Source organism: Nerophis lumbriciformis, linkage group LG02 (assembly GCF_033978685.3).
Source record: "Nerophis lumbriciformis linkage group LG02, RoL_Nlum_v2.1, whole genome shotgun sequence".
NCBI classification, from domain to species: domain Eukaryota; kingdom Metazoa; phylum Chordata; class Actinopteri; order Syngnathiformes; family Syngnathidae; genus Nerophis; species Nerophis lumbriciformis.
This window is the reverse complement of record NC_084549.2, coordinates 37,257,142-37,276,372: the sequence shown is the minus strand read 5'-3', so window position 1 is coordinate 37,276,372 and position 19,231 is coordinate 37,257,142. Positions and strand designations below refer to the sequence as shown.

Below are 19,231 nucleotides of genomic sequence, written 5' to 3'. Positions count from 1 at the left end.
GTGGTGCTGTGTTGACAGTAGGTTTGGACAACGTGTAAACTGGTAAAGCTCACTGGTGTCTTTTACAGGCGAAAGGGAAAGTGCTCGCTCATTGAGATGTTTACATGTACTTGTAACTCAGCCAAACATGCTCTCAGGGAAACTGCAAGACTGCAGCTTCATAGAAACACTGGCAGAAAGTTGACATGAAGAAAATGGTCTGAGGGGAATGAGTGAAAAAATAGTTGAATTACACATTGTCACTTACAGTCTACAGAATGTGCAGTTTCATATACATAAGACAAGGGTGCAGAGCGCTATGAAACATGAAAATATTGTTTTATGCAGGCCACATATTAAAACATTATTGAAGTCACTGTTAGTGTAGTGTTTCACTTGGCTGACTGATGTGAATACCCGTCAACATTTCGATTTGAAAATATGGGACATTATCTTTCTACCACACTGAGTCAAGAAAACGAGGTTAACACAATCAAGTTAGTATCTGGTGTGACCATGGTTTGCATCATGTACTGTATGAGGCCATCATGGGGGTGACATGGCCGCTGAGCAGAGCCATCCTTGGCTGAGTTCAATTTGACACTGCATACGGAAATGATTCACAGCGCTTCACTTTGTCCATATTTTGTTATGTTACAGTCTTATGGAATAAATTCATTTTGTCCTCAAAATTCTACACACAATACCCCGTAATGACAATGTGAAAATGTTTTTTTTTTTTAATTTTGCAAATTTACCAACAAAACACATGTACCGTATTTTTCGGACTATAAGTCGCAGTTTTTTTCATAGTTTGGCCGGGCTCCAGTGCGACTTATATATGTTTTTTTCCTTCTTTATTATGCATTTTTGTCAGGTGCGACTTATACTCCGGTGCGACTTATACTCCGAAATATACGGTACATAAATATTCACAGCATTTTCTCAATACTTTGTTGATGTACCTTTGGCAGAAATTACAACATCAAGTCTTTTTGAATACAATGCCACAAGCTTGGCACACCCATCTTTGGGCAGTTTCGCCCAACCCTCCTTGCAGCACCGCTCAAGCTCCGTCATGTTGTACGGGAAGCGTTGGTTTTCATCCAGGATGTCTCTGTACATTACTGCATTCATCTTAGTCTAGTCAGAGAGGTGACCAAGAACTTGATGGTCACTCTGTCAGAGCTACAACATTCCTCTTTGGAGAGAGGAGAACCTTCCAGAAGGACAACCATCACCTATCAGGCCTGTATGGAGTGGCCAGACGGAAGCCATTTGTGAGTAGAAAATTTGCCCAAATGCACCTGAAAGACTCTCAGACCATGAGAAGCAAAATTATCTGGTTCGATGAGACAAAGATTGAACTCTTTGGCGTGAATGCCAGGTGTCATGTTTGGAGGAAACCAGGCACCACTTATCACCAGGCCAATGATGGTGGCAGCATCATGCTGTGGGGTTGTTTTACAGCGACAGGAACTGGTATGAGTCAGGATTGAGGAAAAGATGAACGCTGCAATGTAGAGACATTTTTGATGAAAATTAACACTTTTCATATAACCTGATGGCGCTTGAGAGGTGCTGCAAAGAGGAATGAGCGTAACTGCCCAAAGATAGGTGTGCCAAGTTTGTGGCATTGTACTCAAAAATACTTGAGGCTGTAATTGCTGCCAAAGGTGCATCAAGAAATGTGTGATTCTTTTGTTTTTTAATAAATTTGCAAAATGTAAAAAAAAGAAAAAAAATTCACATTGTTATTACGGTTATTGTGTGTAGAATTTAGAGGACAAAAAAAGAATGTGTTCCATTTTGGAATAATAAGGCTGTAACATAACAAAATGTGGAAAAAGTGAAGTGCTTTGAATACTTTCCGGACACACTGTATTTGGAGGCCCACATTTTTTATACTTTAAAAAAGAAACTGAATATGTTGCATGTTTTCTACTACAACAAATTCATGAAAAAACATTTTTTGAATAATTATTTTTAGTGCAAAATAACAATTTTAACATACAGTACTGTAGTTAAAACATAAAAAAATATTCATAACTCAACTCTGACCAGGGTTTGAACCCAGTACCATTGCCTTTCAATAAAACTGTGCACAGTGAGAGCCAGTGATACTACATGGGGAAATGTTTCCTTATATTAGTTGACAGAGCAGGAGGCTGCTAGGAATACGCGTGTGGTAAAATTTCATATTGAAAACATGGATTCATTGATTAATTAATGTTTTCAGCATCCAGGAATTATGAACAGATCCTTGCAACATGGGGATGTGCAATGTTACACTGTCACATGAGGTGATGGTCGTGGATGAATGGCACAACAATGGGCATCAAGATCTCATCATTTTATCCCTTTTAATTTAAAAGGCTATATTTTAATAAAAAAATTATTTAATAAACAACATTACACTGTAAAAAAAGGCGGCTAGAAATCTGTTTGAGGTAAAATGTCAAATGAAGCGCATTCATTAATTGATATTTCACATGTGCTTCTACACGCAAAAAAGGCCTCACGCGGATCGCAGAGCCCTATGCACAGCGCGTCATCTGCATATAGGGAGGTGCGGGCCTGCCGCTGAGTATTTTGACCATGCAGGCACTGGGATCTCTCCAGGAATTATGTACAGATCATTGCAACATGGGGCTGTGCATTATCATGCTGCAACACGAGGTGATGGTCGTGGATGAATGGCACAACTATGGGACTTAGGATATCATAATTTTATTTGTGTGCATTTAAAATGCCATCTTTCAATCAAATAATAATTTAATAAACAGCATTAATCTTCATACTATTTTTAATTTATGACTGGGTAAAAACAAAGCAAGTCCCTGTGCCCCACTAATCGGCCTTCTTCAGCACATAGATGACCCACAATTTCCCGTGGGGAAATTAAGATTTTCAGCACAATCCCATTCAAGATCAGACAAACATTACAGGGAGACAGAACAGGATCGCTGACAGGTCTGCCAACTTCCGGCGCCCCTTACAAAAAAGGTGAGAAACAGGTAAATGCTGTCCAAGCCTGGGCCCCTGGAGAGGGGGTTCAGACTGAGGCCAAGGAGAAAAAAACCCCACATAGCCATAGCACACATAAACATGTGTGTAAGAGGGAAATATGAAAGAACACAAACGACATTAAAGACATTAAAAGAGCAGAGCTGATGCAACCAGCTGCCACTCCAGCAGTGCCATTTCTACATACAGAAATGGCATGTAGAAATGCAATTTCTGTATGGCATTTCAAAAGTAAAACAACAAAAAACTAAACATTATTAACCAATAAAATATATTGCGCACACACGATTGCACCTTGCATAGACAAGCAACCAAACAAAAACATAATTTCAAAACCCATATACACTGTGGTGGCCTCTGCTGTGCTCCATGCCATCGTCTGCTGGGATGGGGGGAACATGGCCAGAGACAGGAGCTGACCCAACAAAGCAACCAAGAGAGCCGACTCCACCCTCGGCCGCCCACCAACTCTCGGCCAGTGTCCAGTCTGCATGGATGAGCGAGGATGCGTCTAAGGAGACCGAGGTGTCCGATACCTGCTCATTCAGCCAAGACACAGCGCTAGCTCTGCTGTCCTGTCTCTTCATCCGCATCTCCTCCAGTCTCTCCAAATGGACTCTGGTGTGGCAGAGACCCAGCAGCTGGTCTCCATGGCCAAAAGGCTCCCGTGAGGCAGATCCAGAAGTTCACAAAAAAGCACCGCAGAACTCACGAAAGTGCCACTCCTTGCCCCACAGTCCCAAAGGGTCCCGAACCAAAAGGCAAAAAAAACCCACATAAAAACAAGAGGGACACATCAGGAACACAAAAGGATGATACAAGAGCACAGAGCTCCTGCCACTAGCAGCCACTACAGCGATGCCATGTTGGAAAAAAATAAATAAATAAAGTTCTTATTGTTTTTCTTCCTGTTTGTTGTGAAATTGCATGTAATATAAATACACAAGATATAAACAAGTTGTACTCGCATACTGTAATGACAGTTGACATTTTAAATACAATGTTTTAGAAAGGCCCCAGTTGTGTTTAACTAATCAGTGTTCAACAGCACAGCCCGCCCTTCCAAAGTTCCTGCAGGAACTTTAAGTACCACCTAGCATCTAGAGACCAAAATTTGTTCTCGGTGGAACTTTAATTACCCAGGTAGTTTTTGGTAGAAGCACAGCAGGTATATCATTCACCAGGGTAAATAGGAAATTGCCTGTAACATTGTCCTTTTTCAATAATCTGTGAAATAGCTTTCTACTATTTATCCATTTTACATCCACAAAAATACACGAGGATGTCGTTGTGGCTTGTGCAGCCCTTTGAGACACTTGTGATTCAGGGCTATATGAATAAACATTGATTAATTGATTGATTGACATATTGTTCAATGAATACCTCCAAACTGAGCATTATTTTGTTTGTAAAGTATTTCGTTTTTAAACACAGCGAGTATAATGTATCTCATGTGATTGTGCAGACGTTCCCAATATAGTGACCAGTGAGTGCAGATGTTTTGCTGAATCACAGGTGGTTCTGTGAGGGCAAGGAGTTGGAGAACAGCCCTGACATTCAGATCATCAACAATGGCGAGCTGCACTCTCTGATCATCACAGAGGCTTTTGAGGAAGACACCGGACGTTACTCCTGCTTTGCGTCCAACTTCTACGGCACCGACTCCACGTCAGCTGAGATCTACATTGAAGGTGTTTCTTGGGACTAGTATCTTTCTTCTATGGCTGTTCTGTACTGATCGTGTAAAAACACTTAATTCTGCAGGTGTGTCTTCTTCAGAATCCGATGGGGAACAGCAATCAGAGAATCTAGCCCGGTAAGTCCATTCGCATCTAAAAAGTACACACTATTGGTAATGATGACCTTTTCTTTACCTTATTTGATTTTAAAAGCCTGCAGAAGAAACACCCAAAGTCGACTCCATCACCAAGCCAAAGCTCCACAGAACTCACAGAGTCTTTAGCATATCAAACCCCAGAACAAACTGAGGAGCCATTGGAGGAGCTCAGCACTGTCCCAGTCCTGGTTCAGACGGCAGCCACCTCCCCTCCAGGCGCAGAAGCAAATCCAGAAGCGGGTGACACAACAATATTACCCGTGCAAGTGTTTGCTACGTCACCGCCAGCAGACCTCACAGAGGGCCAGCTGCAGTCAGGGGCTACTACGTCTCTCACGTCCACAACGCCAGGGCAGACCACAGAATCACCGCAGCCTTTCGAGCCTGTGCTCTCATCTGTGCTGCCGCCTCACGCAGCTCCAACGCAAGCGTCCCAACCTGAGGTGGACACTTGATGACCGATCAGGATTAGTTTGCTATTCTTTCTCCCTCAAACATTTTCTTGTGTTGTACTTCCAGAGTCAAACGTCCAGTCTGCAAGAGTTAAACGAACAACCCGGCATGGCTGCTCCTGTTTTCACAAAGGTATGATCACGGTATTGTGTGTTTATTATTGGCAATTAAAAAAAAAAATGTCCTGACCCCCACCAGAGACTGCAGGACCTGGTGGCGTCAGAAGGTCATCTGGTGGTGCTAGAGTGCCGTGTGAAGGGAGTGCCATCACCCAGAGTGGACTGGTACAAAGAAGCAAAACTAATTGAGGACTCTCCTGACTTCAGGATCCTGCAGAAAAGTAAGGATGGACTGTAAACATTAGACGATTGCTAATACCTTTTAAAAAAATCATATCATAAGTCAGTGAGGTTACCTTTCTGAAGAATAGCACTTTTAATGACTGCGTACTTAATGAGTGTTTATTATTCATTGCAATAAGGCTAGATAGGAATGACATATTATGATAGTATCCTCTTTATTATTATTATTTAATTGTATTTTCATAGCTGTTTATTATTCTCACTTATTAGATTTTATTTATTCCTATTTTACTTTATTGTATACTACACATTGTGTTGTAAACTAATCTAAACTTACTATAGAACAGAAAAGAAAACTCCAGTAACACTTCCGTATATGGCAGATAATTTGTCAATTGTTAAATTAATTTCCACTGAGTAGGAATTATTATCCTAAATTGAATATTTGTATAGCTGGAGTGTTAAAAAAAACAACTGTTTATGACCTTCTAAATGCAGTTTTTAACATTATGAGAGCCCTCTAGATATGAAATAACACCCTGTAGTCAACTTTACACTCGTTTAATTCAAAATAGTAATGCTGCCTGAGGCTGAGCCAATCAGTGGCCACGATACTGAACAGAGCGCTCTGATTGGTTTGTCTCATCTAGTGGCCATTAATACTGTAGTATTGATATGTTTAGTTCTTTTAGCCATGTTTATGCTTAGAGAATACTTAATTTAAAAAAAAAACAACAACAAAAAACACCACATATACGTGATTGAGTGAAGCCACAGACTTTGAAACTCGATGTGGTGAGGGACGCCTGTATTTTTAAAACTGGTGTGAGGTATTGTACAATTGATTTCATATCATTACTTTATATACAAATATCCAAAACAAATACCTAATTAGGAATTATACGAAAAAAATACAATTTTTTTTATCATTTACCCTGTTGTTCAAGATTAAATAATAAAATGAATAATAATAATATAATGATCAATGGTCAAAATAATATTATAAATAAGGATATTAAAATATTGAAATAATATAACAAATAATGATATTAAATATATTTTAAATACAGATATTAAAATAATAAAGTAATGGGTTAAAATATGATATCAAAATAGTATTATGAATAATAATATTAAAACTATATAATTACAGTAAACTAGTACATGTTTATAACAAATAAAAATTTTGTATAATAAATAATACTATTCAAATAATAAAATGATAATAAAACAATAAGATTATAGGCTCCAGCGCCCGCAATCCCGAAAGTGACAAGCGATAGAAAATGGATGGATGGATATATTAAAATGATAATACAAATAATGATATTAAAATAATAAAATCATGCAGTAAATAATGATATTAGAATAATAAAATTATACTATGAATAATAATATTATAATGATAAAATAATAAAATAAATAATGATATTAAATAATAAATTGATGTTATGAATAATAATGATAAAATAATATAATACATTTGTTATTTTTTTCCTCTACTGTAGCACCAAAAGTATGTTTGAATGACTTTCACATTTCAGGGTGTGTTTTATATAATAAAATAAATCCAATATCTTTAATAAAATATATATTTGTTACAATAAAAAAAAGAGTATAAAATAATAATACAATTATATTGTAAATAATATTAAAACAAAGAAATTATGATTATAGGGTAATGCAATTATTTTGTGAATAATGATATTAAAACAAAAAAATATAGTGATATTAAAATAAAATAATATTATGACTAATAATATTAAAATAATACAACCAGCGAGTGGTTAAAGCAGCGGGGAATGTTACCGGGACAACATTCTCAGAGATGAGTGCCATGTATATTTCTCGCTGCCTAATACGAGTACACAACATTCTGAGGGACATAATCACCCTGCACATGACCTGTTCCACCTGGTACTCTCTAGATCAGGACCAGGCCCGCGAACAGGTTCCATCCAGTCCGCAAGATGAGTTTGCTAAGTGTAAAATAGAGCTGCACTTTTAAATGAAAGAAACTGCTGTTCTAAATGTGTCCACTGGATGTCACATTAGCAATTCTCTTAGGCAAGCAACTAGTTTTTCCAGGGCGAGCAAGTATACCAAGCAAGAGGTACATGGTAAAGCGGGGCTGTGACTCCTCCCCCTCGACCCAACATAAAACAAAGAGGAGTGAAATAAACAATTGGTAACCCCACTTAAAATGCTGCATGATATAGTTCTGTGAAATTTATTGACTTCTGTGCAAATGTAAACAAAGTAAACAGTGAAAATGACAAAAGAGGTAGTTGATACATAGAAGAGTTTCATTTATGCTTGATTTTGTATTTTGTTCAATCCAAGATGGGCTGTGATTTAAATGTAATTGCTTTGTAGATACACTGAGATTAAGTCTAAGTCCATTGTGTTCTTCATGGTGTTTTTGAAACTGCAGAATTTTCAACTAACTTGAAGTGTTTTTTTCAAGAGGATTATTTGTGATATGTACATTTTCAGAATGTGCTTGTTCCATTTTGGGCCGAAGTAAAACAAAGAAAACAATCCGAAGTTGTCAAAGTTGTATTTTTAAGTTATTATGCTATGATTTTACCTGTCCCGCCCACGTGGGAATAGATTTTCCTCCATGCGGCCCCTGAGCTAAAATTAGTTTGACACCCCTGCTCTAGAAGAAGGTACAGATCTATTCCACCAGAATGTCTCACAGTCTGTATCCTCAGGCTGTGAGATTGCTAAATGAACAGCCTTCCCCTTTTCTGCCCCCGTCCATCGGAACACCTCACTTCTCACCACCTCAATAACTGTGCCCTTGACATTGCATTGCTGCAGTAACGACATAACACTCTTCAAACATCTGACTGCTTTCCCCAGACCCCTTTCTTTTGTCCTGCCATAACGCTACGGAAAACTACTGTTATCAGACTGCCTGTGAATGTACTAGAAGACTATTAAGCTAAAGTGAACTGCACATCTCTGCACTTTTCTATGCGGCCCGCTCTACGATGCTCTAACAACATTTCTTTGACACGTATAACTGATGTTATTTTGACAATGACAATAAAAGGATTGATTGATTGATTGATATAATATCAAAATAATAAAACTATGTTATGAATAATATTAAACTGATGTAATAGTATAATAAATAATAATACAATAATTATATTAAAATAATACAATAATATAATGAATAAATGTATCAATATAACACAATTATATTATGAATAATAACATTAAAATATTATAATAGATTTGTTATTTTTTCTTTTACTGTTGCTTTAAAGTGAGTTGTCATAACATTGATGCTTTTTTTTCACCCCCAGAGCCCAGATCTCCAGCGGAACCAGGTAGATATTGTGAAAAACATCAATGTTGCCTGCGTATGTGTGATTATGTGTGCGTACATACTGCTGTGAAGTGTTTAGTCCTCCGAGGCTTCTGCTCTTCTTCTGTACACAACAAGTCAGGGCTGCTTTGCTCTGCTCCTTATAAGGTCGTCTCTCATCCTGTGGTAAACCTCCATAGCAGATCTTTCCAACCTGCCTTAGCTTCAAATAGATTCAGCCGCACATACAAAAAAAACATTTCAGCTGTGTTTTTTGAAACACAAGTCATGTGTCTCTTCGTTGAGACTTTCGACAGTTCTAAGAACAATTTGATCATGTGAGTACCGTTTTTGTTTCTCCAGAAGAAATATGTACGTTGGTCATCGCTGAGGTGTTATCTGAGGATTCGGGGATGTTTACGTGCACGGCAAGCAACTGCTATGGAATAACGTCCAGTGACGCAGAGCTGAAGATCAAAGGTAATATTTCTGTTGTATTTCTGTCACAAATCAGAACACTGAATGGATGCCATCTCTTGTAGGCAATGGTGGTAACAACCATGCAATTCGGCCTTTTTGCACTTTAACTGTGGAGCCCAGTCGAGTCCAAGAACCTTCCGCATCAGATCTCACCTCCCCGCCTGTAAAACCTCACACGGACCTTATTTTAACTAATAACATCAAGCCTCACTCCAGCACCATCCGCCTGGATCCACTTGTCAACAGCACTTTACGTCTGGATCCGTTAAACACCAGCACACTTCGTCTGCACCCCAACAGCTCCATTATGCTGCGTCCAGACCCTTCTTGTGCCAGCCTACCTGGCTTGGACCCCAACAGCCTCAACGCTCGCAGCGTTAGCACCCCTAACTTAGACCCGTTCGGCTTCCACCAGGAGGCACCACAGAGTCCAAGACAGCCCAAACCCTTCACTTCCATACCTTTGGTCGATCAGGAGGTGTCCAGACCGGCACCTGACAAAAGCCCCAATCTCAAAGCACCTCTAAACAGTCCTGAAACTTTTGTTACGGTGCCCCTCCCTGACCCACCTCCAAACTCCTGCCTGAAGTCGGGCGTCTTTACAAACCCCAAAGAGTTACGTTCTAGCTCCAAAGTCGGTCTGCGTGTACATTTCAGACTCCCTGAAGAAGAGGAGAATGAGCAAAGTGACATGTCTGCTCCACTTGATGAAGAGACTTCTGGTGACTTGTTCGACAAAGGACCCCCACCAGTGCTGACAAAACCCAGACTGTAAGTAGCGCACATAAAAACAATTCAAGATTCAAGATTGTTTATTGTCATATGCACAGTTTGCCGTACAATGAAAATCTTACTTTGCTAGTCCACCCTTCAACAAGTCACACGGTACTTAGCTAAAAATAATGTATATGTATATACAAGGCACAGTAAGTAACATAACATTATTGCACATTCTGATTGACAGTCAACACTATAAATATGGAGGTGACATTTGGTCACAGCAGCAGTTAAAGTGTCTTTAGTGATCAAAGGTGAAAAGTGTCTACAGTGATGGTTCACAGTTCGGGTGTGGTCATGGTCGCTGTCTTTTGTTCAAAAAGACCAAAGTATAACGGGGGGGGGGTGGCGAGCTAGCATTCACAAGTTAGCATTCACAATCCTGATGGCCTGTGGGTAGAAACTGTTTGTCAGTCTCTCTGTTTTGTTTTTGCATTCTATCTTCTAATAATCAGATAGTTCTATGTGGTTAGCAATGCTGCTAATGGGAGCAATCATTCTGCCTCTAAATTACTCTAGAATGCATCCAAAAACCATCACCAATACTTCATAGAAGTTCCGTAGCCTGTATAATAACCAAACTGTAGCGACATTGTTATTGTAAGAGCAAACACTCAGGACCTGTTTTTCTAGCGTTGTAACACGTCCCCTTGCGACGGCATGCTACGGGCCGCGCTGTAAACTTGCTTCTGCATCTGAATGGCTTTAGAGTTTTTTTGTACACAGCTAGCTCGACAGTGTATTTACTGTCGTTGTACTAACAAGCTTCATTTGTCATGATCAATATTATAGTGAATTACTCGATGGACGGTTGTTTGCTTGGTCAAGATGGCTGGAGACCTTTCCAATTGATTTTGGGTAGGTGGAAAAGCGTTTCGACCACTGCAGGGTTTGTTAGCGCAAACAGTTCGTCTTTTGTTCTGATGCAGTTTCTTTGAGCAGTGTCCTCCTCGTCAGATACAAGACGCCTTTTGATCGATGGAACATTGTGTACCACTCAGTGCAGCAGAAGCACTCCATTTATGTCGATATGGCTTGACAAGTTCCACCAATCCTGACTCTCTTGGCTTCTGTCTGCTCTAACCTTTCACCCTGTGTTTGTGCTCACTTGTAGCTAGCAGTTCATCCACCATTTATTCAGCTTCAAAAAGATAAGGTTGTGAATCCTCATTTGTCCAAAAATAGTTGTCTTTGTTGTCTGTTACCAAGTCTACCATGATTGGAACACACACACATTTATTGCCGGAAGTAGTAACACACATTTGTTGATGGAGGTAGGAAGTGTGTTGCTATGGGCACAGAAACGCACCCAGGAAATAAGTTTTAGTGATACTCAAAATGACCAAAATAAGGTAAATAATGCACATATTACATATTATTATGAATGTGTCTGTTACTGCATTATTTATATACTTGCAGTGTGTCTGTAAAATGTTGGAGGGTTTTGAAGTTGTTTTAGAGAGCTTTAAAGGCTACATAGGGGACTCCCATTAGTCGCATCTTGCAAGCATTTTTTAAATCTTTAGAATCCATCCATCCATCCATTCTCTACCGCTTATTTCCTTTGGGGTCGCGGGGGGCGCTGGAGCCTATCTCAGCTACAATCGGGCGGAAGGCGGGGTACACCCTGGACAAGTCGCCACCTCATCGCAGGGCCAACACAGATAGACAGACAACATTCTGTATATATATCCACACACTAGGGCCAATTTAGTGTTGCCAATCAACTTATCCCCAGGTGCATATCTTTGGAGGTGGGAGGAAGCCGGAGTACCCGGAGGGAAACCACGCAGTCACGGGGAGAACATGCAAACTCCACACAGAAAGATCCCAAGCCCGGGATTGAACCCAAGACTATTTAGAATCCTAAAAAAAAAAATTAAAAAAAAAGACATATGTGTTCTTGTCTCTCATAATGATTGTGAACAATAGACAAAATTCCCTCTAAAAAGTTCAGTTCCCCTTCAAGGGTACTGGGCTTTCGAGTTAACCTAAAATGCAGGATAAACGTTAAAGATCAACTTAATTTGACATTCTAGAAACATTTGAATACATATCTGTTCTCTGTCAAGGTGCTCAACGGTAACATTTTACCACAGGTGTGTGATCCATGAATGCACCAATAAAATGTCCTGGTTCAATTAGAAGTGGTATTTAAACAATATTCGTCAACATGCAATATATGGAGGTTAATTTGCATCTTTATAACCAAAGCTTTTTTTTGACACTGAATTAATTTACTCTTCATGAGGGCTTTGGAACCAGGGACAAAAATTGGATTTCAGAAGTGGGGGGGGACAAGTGGCTTGCATACAGGGGGCGTGGCTTGAAGGCGTTGTGGTTTGAAGGGATTAGAATGCATGTTTTTAAGTGATATGAATGGGAACAAATTGATCATTTATATTTTGTACAAAATAAGTTAATATTCTCTCGAAATGTGTTTGTCATTGTTGTTTAGTATGGTTTCACTATATGGCACATGTTTATGACAGTGTTGGCGTTGTTCATACGGCCACCCGTAGTGTGACATGTATGGCTGTTGACTAAGTATGGCCTTCATTCACGCGTGTGGTCAAAATTAACAGAATTAATAATAATGGCAATGATCGTACAGAGTGAAATCTTTTCTTGGCATCTTCAACTAAAGACCATTATTAACCCATCAAACGCCACAAAATTTGTGCAAGGCCATGTTCAAGGAGGATAATTAAAGAGAAACTACATCTTGTGAGACGATGTCAGCCAACCCCGGACGAGGGGTACCACTGTCTTATAGGGCGTCGAATAGGGAGTTATGTACATTTAATGCCCAGTAGTGCGTAAATGTGTTTCTGTATAGTATTTCTCCAGCGATGGTCATGTGGTGACATCAATTATGGTATTTTGAGAGGTAATCATTGAAGTCGGATATCACTGAAGGCCGAGGTGGGAAACGCACGGCCCACCACTGAAATTGAACCATTTTCACAGGAACAAAAGTCTGATACTGGAGCTACTTTGCAAAACCAACTTTTCCTACCTATTGGTACCGGTTTTTGTGTATTTGGCATCTGCATGAGTCCTGAAAATTTGAAATCAAACCATTGAGGCATGGTGTAGATATTTATAAAACAATTTTGCCTTCTTTCAATTTGTGACGTTTTTCCCATTAGTGATGCCAGTGGATATCTCCATATATGGTAAGGTTTTACCTAAAGAGGTTTGCGCAAGTCCGCCATTGTAGTCTGACATTGTAGTCAATAGTTTCTTTCTTTTTCTCTATCCTCTTGTTGTGGGACAGACTAGCTCGTACATGCACATGCATCAAAAATCATGATAAGACCCCTTTAATATTGGCATGCGCATAATAGCACTGACTTGCGACATTAATGTTGCGAAAAGCAAAACATTTTATGCACTCTCTGAATCGATCCTGGAGTGTGCAGGTGTTGTGAACGGGTGAATCTATATAATGTTTATGAAGTTTATTTTTGACCATGTCTGGAAAAAATATAGCAGCGTATATACATTATATACATTTAAACAGTGTACATTGTCAAAGGATAAATGATGATACTTTAGGAAAGGGTGGGCCGTGGGGTTTCATTGGCAATCTGGGAGCGACTCCAGAAACTAACATCTTGCAGACAGATTCAAAAAAGGGGTTATAAAAGTGATTGTAGAGAAAAATATACACCAAAACATATCCAATACATAATATCTACACCAGTGATTCTCAAACTGTGGTACGGGTACCACTAGTGGTACACGGGCACCATCTAGTGGTACACCAAATAATCACTTAATTAAATACTGTAATGTTGTGACTCGAGCCGTTATCACAGTGTTACTGTTCAAACAGTGTGTAATGTAACAGTGGCCAAAAATATTACATATATATGTTAAATAATACCTCTGCCTCGTTTTTAATGAATACTTAGGCTCACTAAGCTGCTGTATTTTAATGTTGGTCATTATGGTGGTACTTGGAGAGCCAAGTGTTTTCTGAGGTGGTACTTGGTGAAAAAGTGGTGAATTATATTTATATAGCGCTTTTTCTCTAGTGACTCAAAGCGCTTTGCATAGTGAAACCAATATCTAAGTTACATTTAACCAGTGTGGGTGGCAATGTTTGAGAACAACTGGTCTACACCACAAAGAAGTGTTTTAAATGTAATCGTCATAGCAGGTCCCCTTTAAGGAAAGTTTTTTGCCCCTAAAATACCAACTTTAGTTCACATTTAGATCCTCCTTCCCCTCTCCATCTCCAAATATAAAAGCTCCTCCTTCAGTTTGACTATCAGATGCTTTTCACAAAGTGACTTCAAATGTGGACTTTCAGGCTCTCCAAAACAAAGGATGGTGTTTACTATTTGTAAGTTGACTTGAATGCTTTCATTTCTGCGTTTACTATAATTGAATATTGGTCATTTACTTTAATACTTTTTTTTTTTTTTTAAAGTAAAACAAGACTATGGCAGCTTCATCTGTAGTGCTGAATTTATCATATAAATATAGTTTTACAATAAAAGATTAATGTGGAGGGAATGCTAAAAGTCTTGTGATTATGCAGCGTTGTTTTTGTGTCCAACTTGTTGGTGGTCCATAAAAGGGCAGACGAATCCTCATGCTGATTTTGGCTCTCGCCTTTTAGGCTTTACAGGACTGACCGGCTATAACTCATGAGAAGCACGACTCACCATGTATAGCCTCCAAGCAGCTCATCTCTAACGTTGCCTTTGTTTGACCGACAGGGATCCTGCTCAGCTGCAGATCCTTCACAACCAAGTTCTCCTGGAGCAGCAGCAGGACGGCGAGCCCCCGACTCAAACCCACAATCAGCCTTCACTCCAGGTTAAGCCAGCAGAAGCTTGTGAGGGTCCTCCCTGGTCCCAAAGAGAAAACCGTGATTCCCATGCGCCCTATCGTAACACCACCTCGCAGATGACACCTAAATCTACACCTACACCTGCGATCAACATTGCTGCACCTCCATCCATCTCCTCCCTGGTGACGTCCCCTCCACCTATCCCACGCTTCGGCGCAACCCCGCCTGTCAATGCAGCACCTTTGACCCAGATGAACACCATCCACGCCTCCCATCTCAACCTGTCCGCAGCGGTTCTAGCCAGAAGTGCACCGACCCCACAATTCTTCCCCCAGCCGGCGTCCAACGCCAGTCCGAGCTCAAGAGATCCAACGCCGGCCTCCCAACAGCACATCGTGTCACCAGCCGCCCTGCTGAGAAGCACCCACGCCTCTCTCATGAACCTGACTCCCACCTCGCAGACCTTCAACTACACCCGCCCTAAAGAGTTCATCACTGCTCAGACCGTCAGGAGTCTCTCGCCAACACAATCCCCTGTCCCGCTTCTCCATGAGCTCGCAGCTGAGCTCAACTCCACGGCGGCCAGCTCGCAAACGCTCCCGCCATTCTCTCCCCCAGTTAGAACCTTCCACACAAGAGTGCTGCAATCCCCTACCAGTCCGCCGTCACTCGTATCCTCACCCACGCCGGGCTTTAGTAGCGCGTACGCCTTCAGGGCCCAATCGCCTCCCCAGGCCTCCTCCCCCACCTCCAGCAGCTCCACCCCAAGCCCCATCCAGAACCCAGTGGCTTTCCTGAGCTCCATCCTGCCTTCCCTGACCTCGTATCAGCCCACAAACTCCATGGGCCTTCCCAGAGGAGCTCCTTTAGGGTACTTGACTTCTCACTGCACGACTGGCCAGGCTGCGTTCTAAAACATCCATTTTCTATTCCCAGGTTGAACAAGAAGGTACCGAAGACGCGTCTTCCGACGACTGAGAGCATTCGCGAGAGCAAAGAAGCTCTTCTTCATGATATTGAGAAAAAACTGCAAACTAAAGATGATCTTCCCCTTTTTGCCCACCAACAGGTACAAACATTTGAACGGGTACGTCTCACTATAAGACGTCACTAATATCAACTAACCAGAAGTTTTTAACAGCTACTGGGACATGAAACATATCCATTTAGTCAACTTAAGTCACATTTCGTGTTCTTTTAATCGGTAAGATGCAGTTTTGTTGATAGAAGGTTGGGTTAGTTCAGAGGTCGGCAACCCAAAATGTTGAAAGAGCCATATTGGACCAAAAATACACAAAATAAATTATTCTGGAGCCGCAAAAAATTAAAAGCCTTATATAATTCTTCTGGTGAAGGCAACACATGGTGTATGTGTTTAAATGAGCTATTAACTATCAAAATGACGATGTTTCACAGGCTGACGCAAATCTTTGTTGATAGAAATGTTGAAATGTAATATTTATTCTACACATTTTTGTAACATTGGAAAACATTAGTAAAACGGAGGCTTCTCTGAGGGTGAGATCACTCCTGGAAATTTCTGGCTTAGAATGGCCAAAGGTATATAGATGTGTTTGTCTAAGTTAAAGGAAACAGCAGGCCTTCTTCTTCTAATGGATTTATTACTATCTTTGGCAAGCTAGGTAATGTTTGCTGTGGTCTATAATGACATGTCACACAAACAACTATCAGACATGAGACATGCAAATATAAATTAAATACAGTGAGGACATAAGTAAAGGAAATTAAATGAGCTCAAATATACCTACAAACGAGGCATAATGATGCAATATGTGCATGCAACTAGCCTAAATAGCATGTTAGCATTGATTAGCTTGCAGTCATGCAGTGACCATATATGCCTGATTAGCACTCCACACAAGTCAATAACATCAAAAAAGCTCACGTTTGTGCATTCACACACACTATGAAACGTTTGTTGGACAAAATGAGACAAAGAAGGAGTGGCATAAAACACGTCTTTCTGTGGCAGCGTCTGAGAAAGTTGTACATGTAAAAAAAAACTACGGTGCGTTTAAGGACCGCTGAAATTAGTAGGACAAAACGGCTCTCGTCAAATCCTCTCATCAGTGAAGCATGTTTAATATAAACAGAGTGATTTCTAACAATTAGGAAGGTTTGTGTCATGTTTGCTGTCTTACAGAAACAATATTAAAACAAAAATTATATTTTTTTCCACCATCTTTTCCATTTTCATACATTTTTGAAAAAGCTCCAGGAAGCCACTAGGGCGGCGCTAAAGAACCGCGGGTTGCCGACCCCCGGGTTATTTCAATAAAGCAGTTTTAGATTTTTGGGCATGCAGACTTTGGTAGAAGCATGCCAAAATTCCCACACAATAATTGTTAAGAGACAGGAAGTGTTTCTTGTGTCAAGCTTTCACATGGCAATTAATTACAAGCAAATGGTAAATGGGTTATACTTGTATAGCGCTTTTCTACCTTCAAGGTACTCAAAGCGCTTTGACACTATTTCCACATTCACCCATTCACACACTGATGGCGGGAGCTGCCATGCAAGGCCCTAACCACGACCCATCAAGAGCAAGGGTGAAGTGTCTTGCTCATGGACACAACGGACATGACTAGGTTGGTAGAAGGTGGGGATTGAACCAGGAACCCTCAGGTTGCTGGCACGGCCACTCTCCCAACCACGCCACGCCGTCCCCAAAGCAGTGGCTGAACGTGATGCAGGTGTGCGGGGCAGGGCCACGCCTAACTAAATTGTTGCCCTGAGCAAAATTGTATCTTAAGGCCCCCCGCCATAAGAAAATGTTTCACAATTAATGTGAGACGATTTTTATACTTTTTAAATCAAACTTGAATATAATTTGATGCATGTTTTGTACTCTAAAAAATGTTCAATAATATTTTTTATAAGTGCAAAAATCAATTAAAACATAAAGTTGCATGTGTTCATGGCACATCTGCGGCCAGGATTCGATTCCAGGACACCTGCACATGTGCCATCCCTGACAATGGAAAATATTGGGGAAATGTGTTATTATATTCCTATCAATGGCGGAGCGGTAAATGGATTAGGAATATGTGTGCAATAAAATTTCATACAAAGAGCCCTGGCATTCATTAATTAACATTTTACATAAAGAGGCTGTAATTTCTGCCAAAGGTGTATCATTGAGCAAAGGCTGTAAATACTTACGTACTTGTGATTTTCTTTTTTTCTTTTTTCAATAAATTTGCAAAAAATGTTTAAACAACATTTTCACCTTGTTGTTGTGGGGTATTTTCTGTAGAATTTTTCGACCAAAAATGAATTTGAATAATTTGCACATTAACACTCGGTCATTATTATCCATTTTCTACCGCTTGTCGCGGGGGGTACTAGCGTCTATCTCAGCTGCACTCGGGTGGGAGGCGGGGTACACCCTGGACAAGTCGCCATCTCATCACAGGGCCAACACAGATAGACACTAGCGACAATTTAGTGTTGCCAATCAACCTATCCCCAGGTGCATGTATTTGGAGGTGGGAGTAGAACCCATGCAGTCACGGGGAGAACATGCAATAAATGCACTGATTAATTTTGTATCTTATACCTTTACTGTACTGATATTGGACAAACCGTGACCTTAATATTGAGGTACGTACCGAAGGATGCCGTACCGGTCCGTTACACTCCTAATATATTATTATTGTAAAAAAACCTTCCTGTTATACCTGACTGTAACTAGGAAATAAGACACAGTAACACATCCTCGTCCTTTAGATGTACAGTATCAGCATCATTCCCTCCCCTTTCCTGATTATCAGCCATTGTGTGTCCATGTACTGTAACAACAATGCATGGAAATAACATTCATCAGCTTATCTCTGCGCTTCTCCATCAGTTAGTTTGTGTGTCTTTGTGGGCGTTCATCTTCCATCATCCCTATCCTCTCGTAGAAGCTGAGTAATGAGGGGAAAACAGCCCGCAGACGCCTTGTTGGACCAAACATTCCAGCTACTGTCATTAACTATGATGAGGTACAAGGATCTTCACATTACAAGCACGGTTTCAGGATGCTATTAAATCAAGATGATCACTTTTCACATGCAGTGGCAGTCAAATATTGGACACTTTTTCATGCCAGTGTTTGACTGATACTGTACATGCATCCAGTTACTGTCGATGTAATATGCAGGAATTCAAGCATCTGTTGACTAATATATAACTTACACGAGGAGATATTTCAGGTTGCTCATGAAATGTAACTCTTCACTGTT

The 19,231-nt window shown here is 40.3% G+C and overlaps 1 protein-coding gene across 1 annotated transcript in view; it reads left to right on the top strand.

Annotated features, from left to right (window-relative positions):
• mypn (myopalladin) overlaps window positions 1-19,231 on the top strand; it is a 37,825-nt gene that overhangs the window by 8,546 nt on the left and 10,048 nt on the right. The window contains exons 2-12 of the mRNA XM_061962174.1: window positions 4,522-4,697; window positions 4,771-4,822; window positions 4,899-5,286; window positions 5,363-5,428; window positions 5,495-5,636; window positions 8,919-8,942; window positions 9,284-9,400; window positions 9,463-10,171; window positions 14,911-15,855; window positions 15,921-16,053; window positions 18,911-18,991. Of these exons, the coding sequence (XP_061818158.1) occupies window positions 4,522-4,697; window positions 4,771-4,822; window positions 4,899-5,286; window positions 5,363-5,428; window positions 5,495-5,636; window positions 8,919-8,942; window positions 9,284-9,400; window positions 9,463-10,171; window positions 14,911-15,855; window positions 15,921-16,053; window positions 18,911-18,991 (2,833 nt within the window). The remainder of the gene's footprint in view (window positions 1-4,521; window positions 4,698-4,770; window positions 4,823-4,898; window positions 5,287-5,362; window positions 5,429-5,494; window positions 5,637-8,918; window positions 8,943-9,283; window positions 9,401-9,462; window positions 10,172-14,910; window positions 15,856-15,920; window positions 16,054-18,910; window positions 18,992-19,231) is intronic.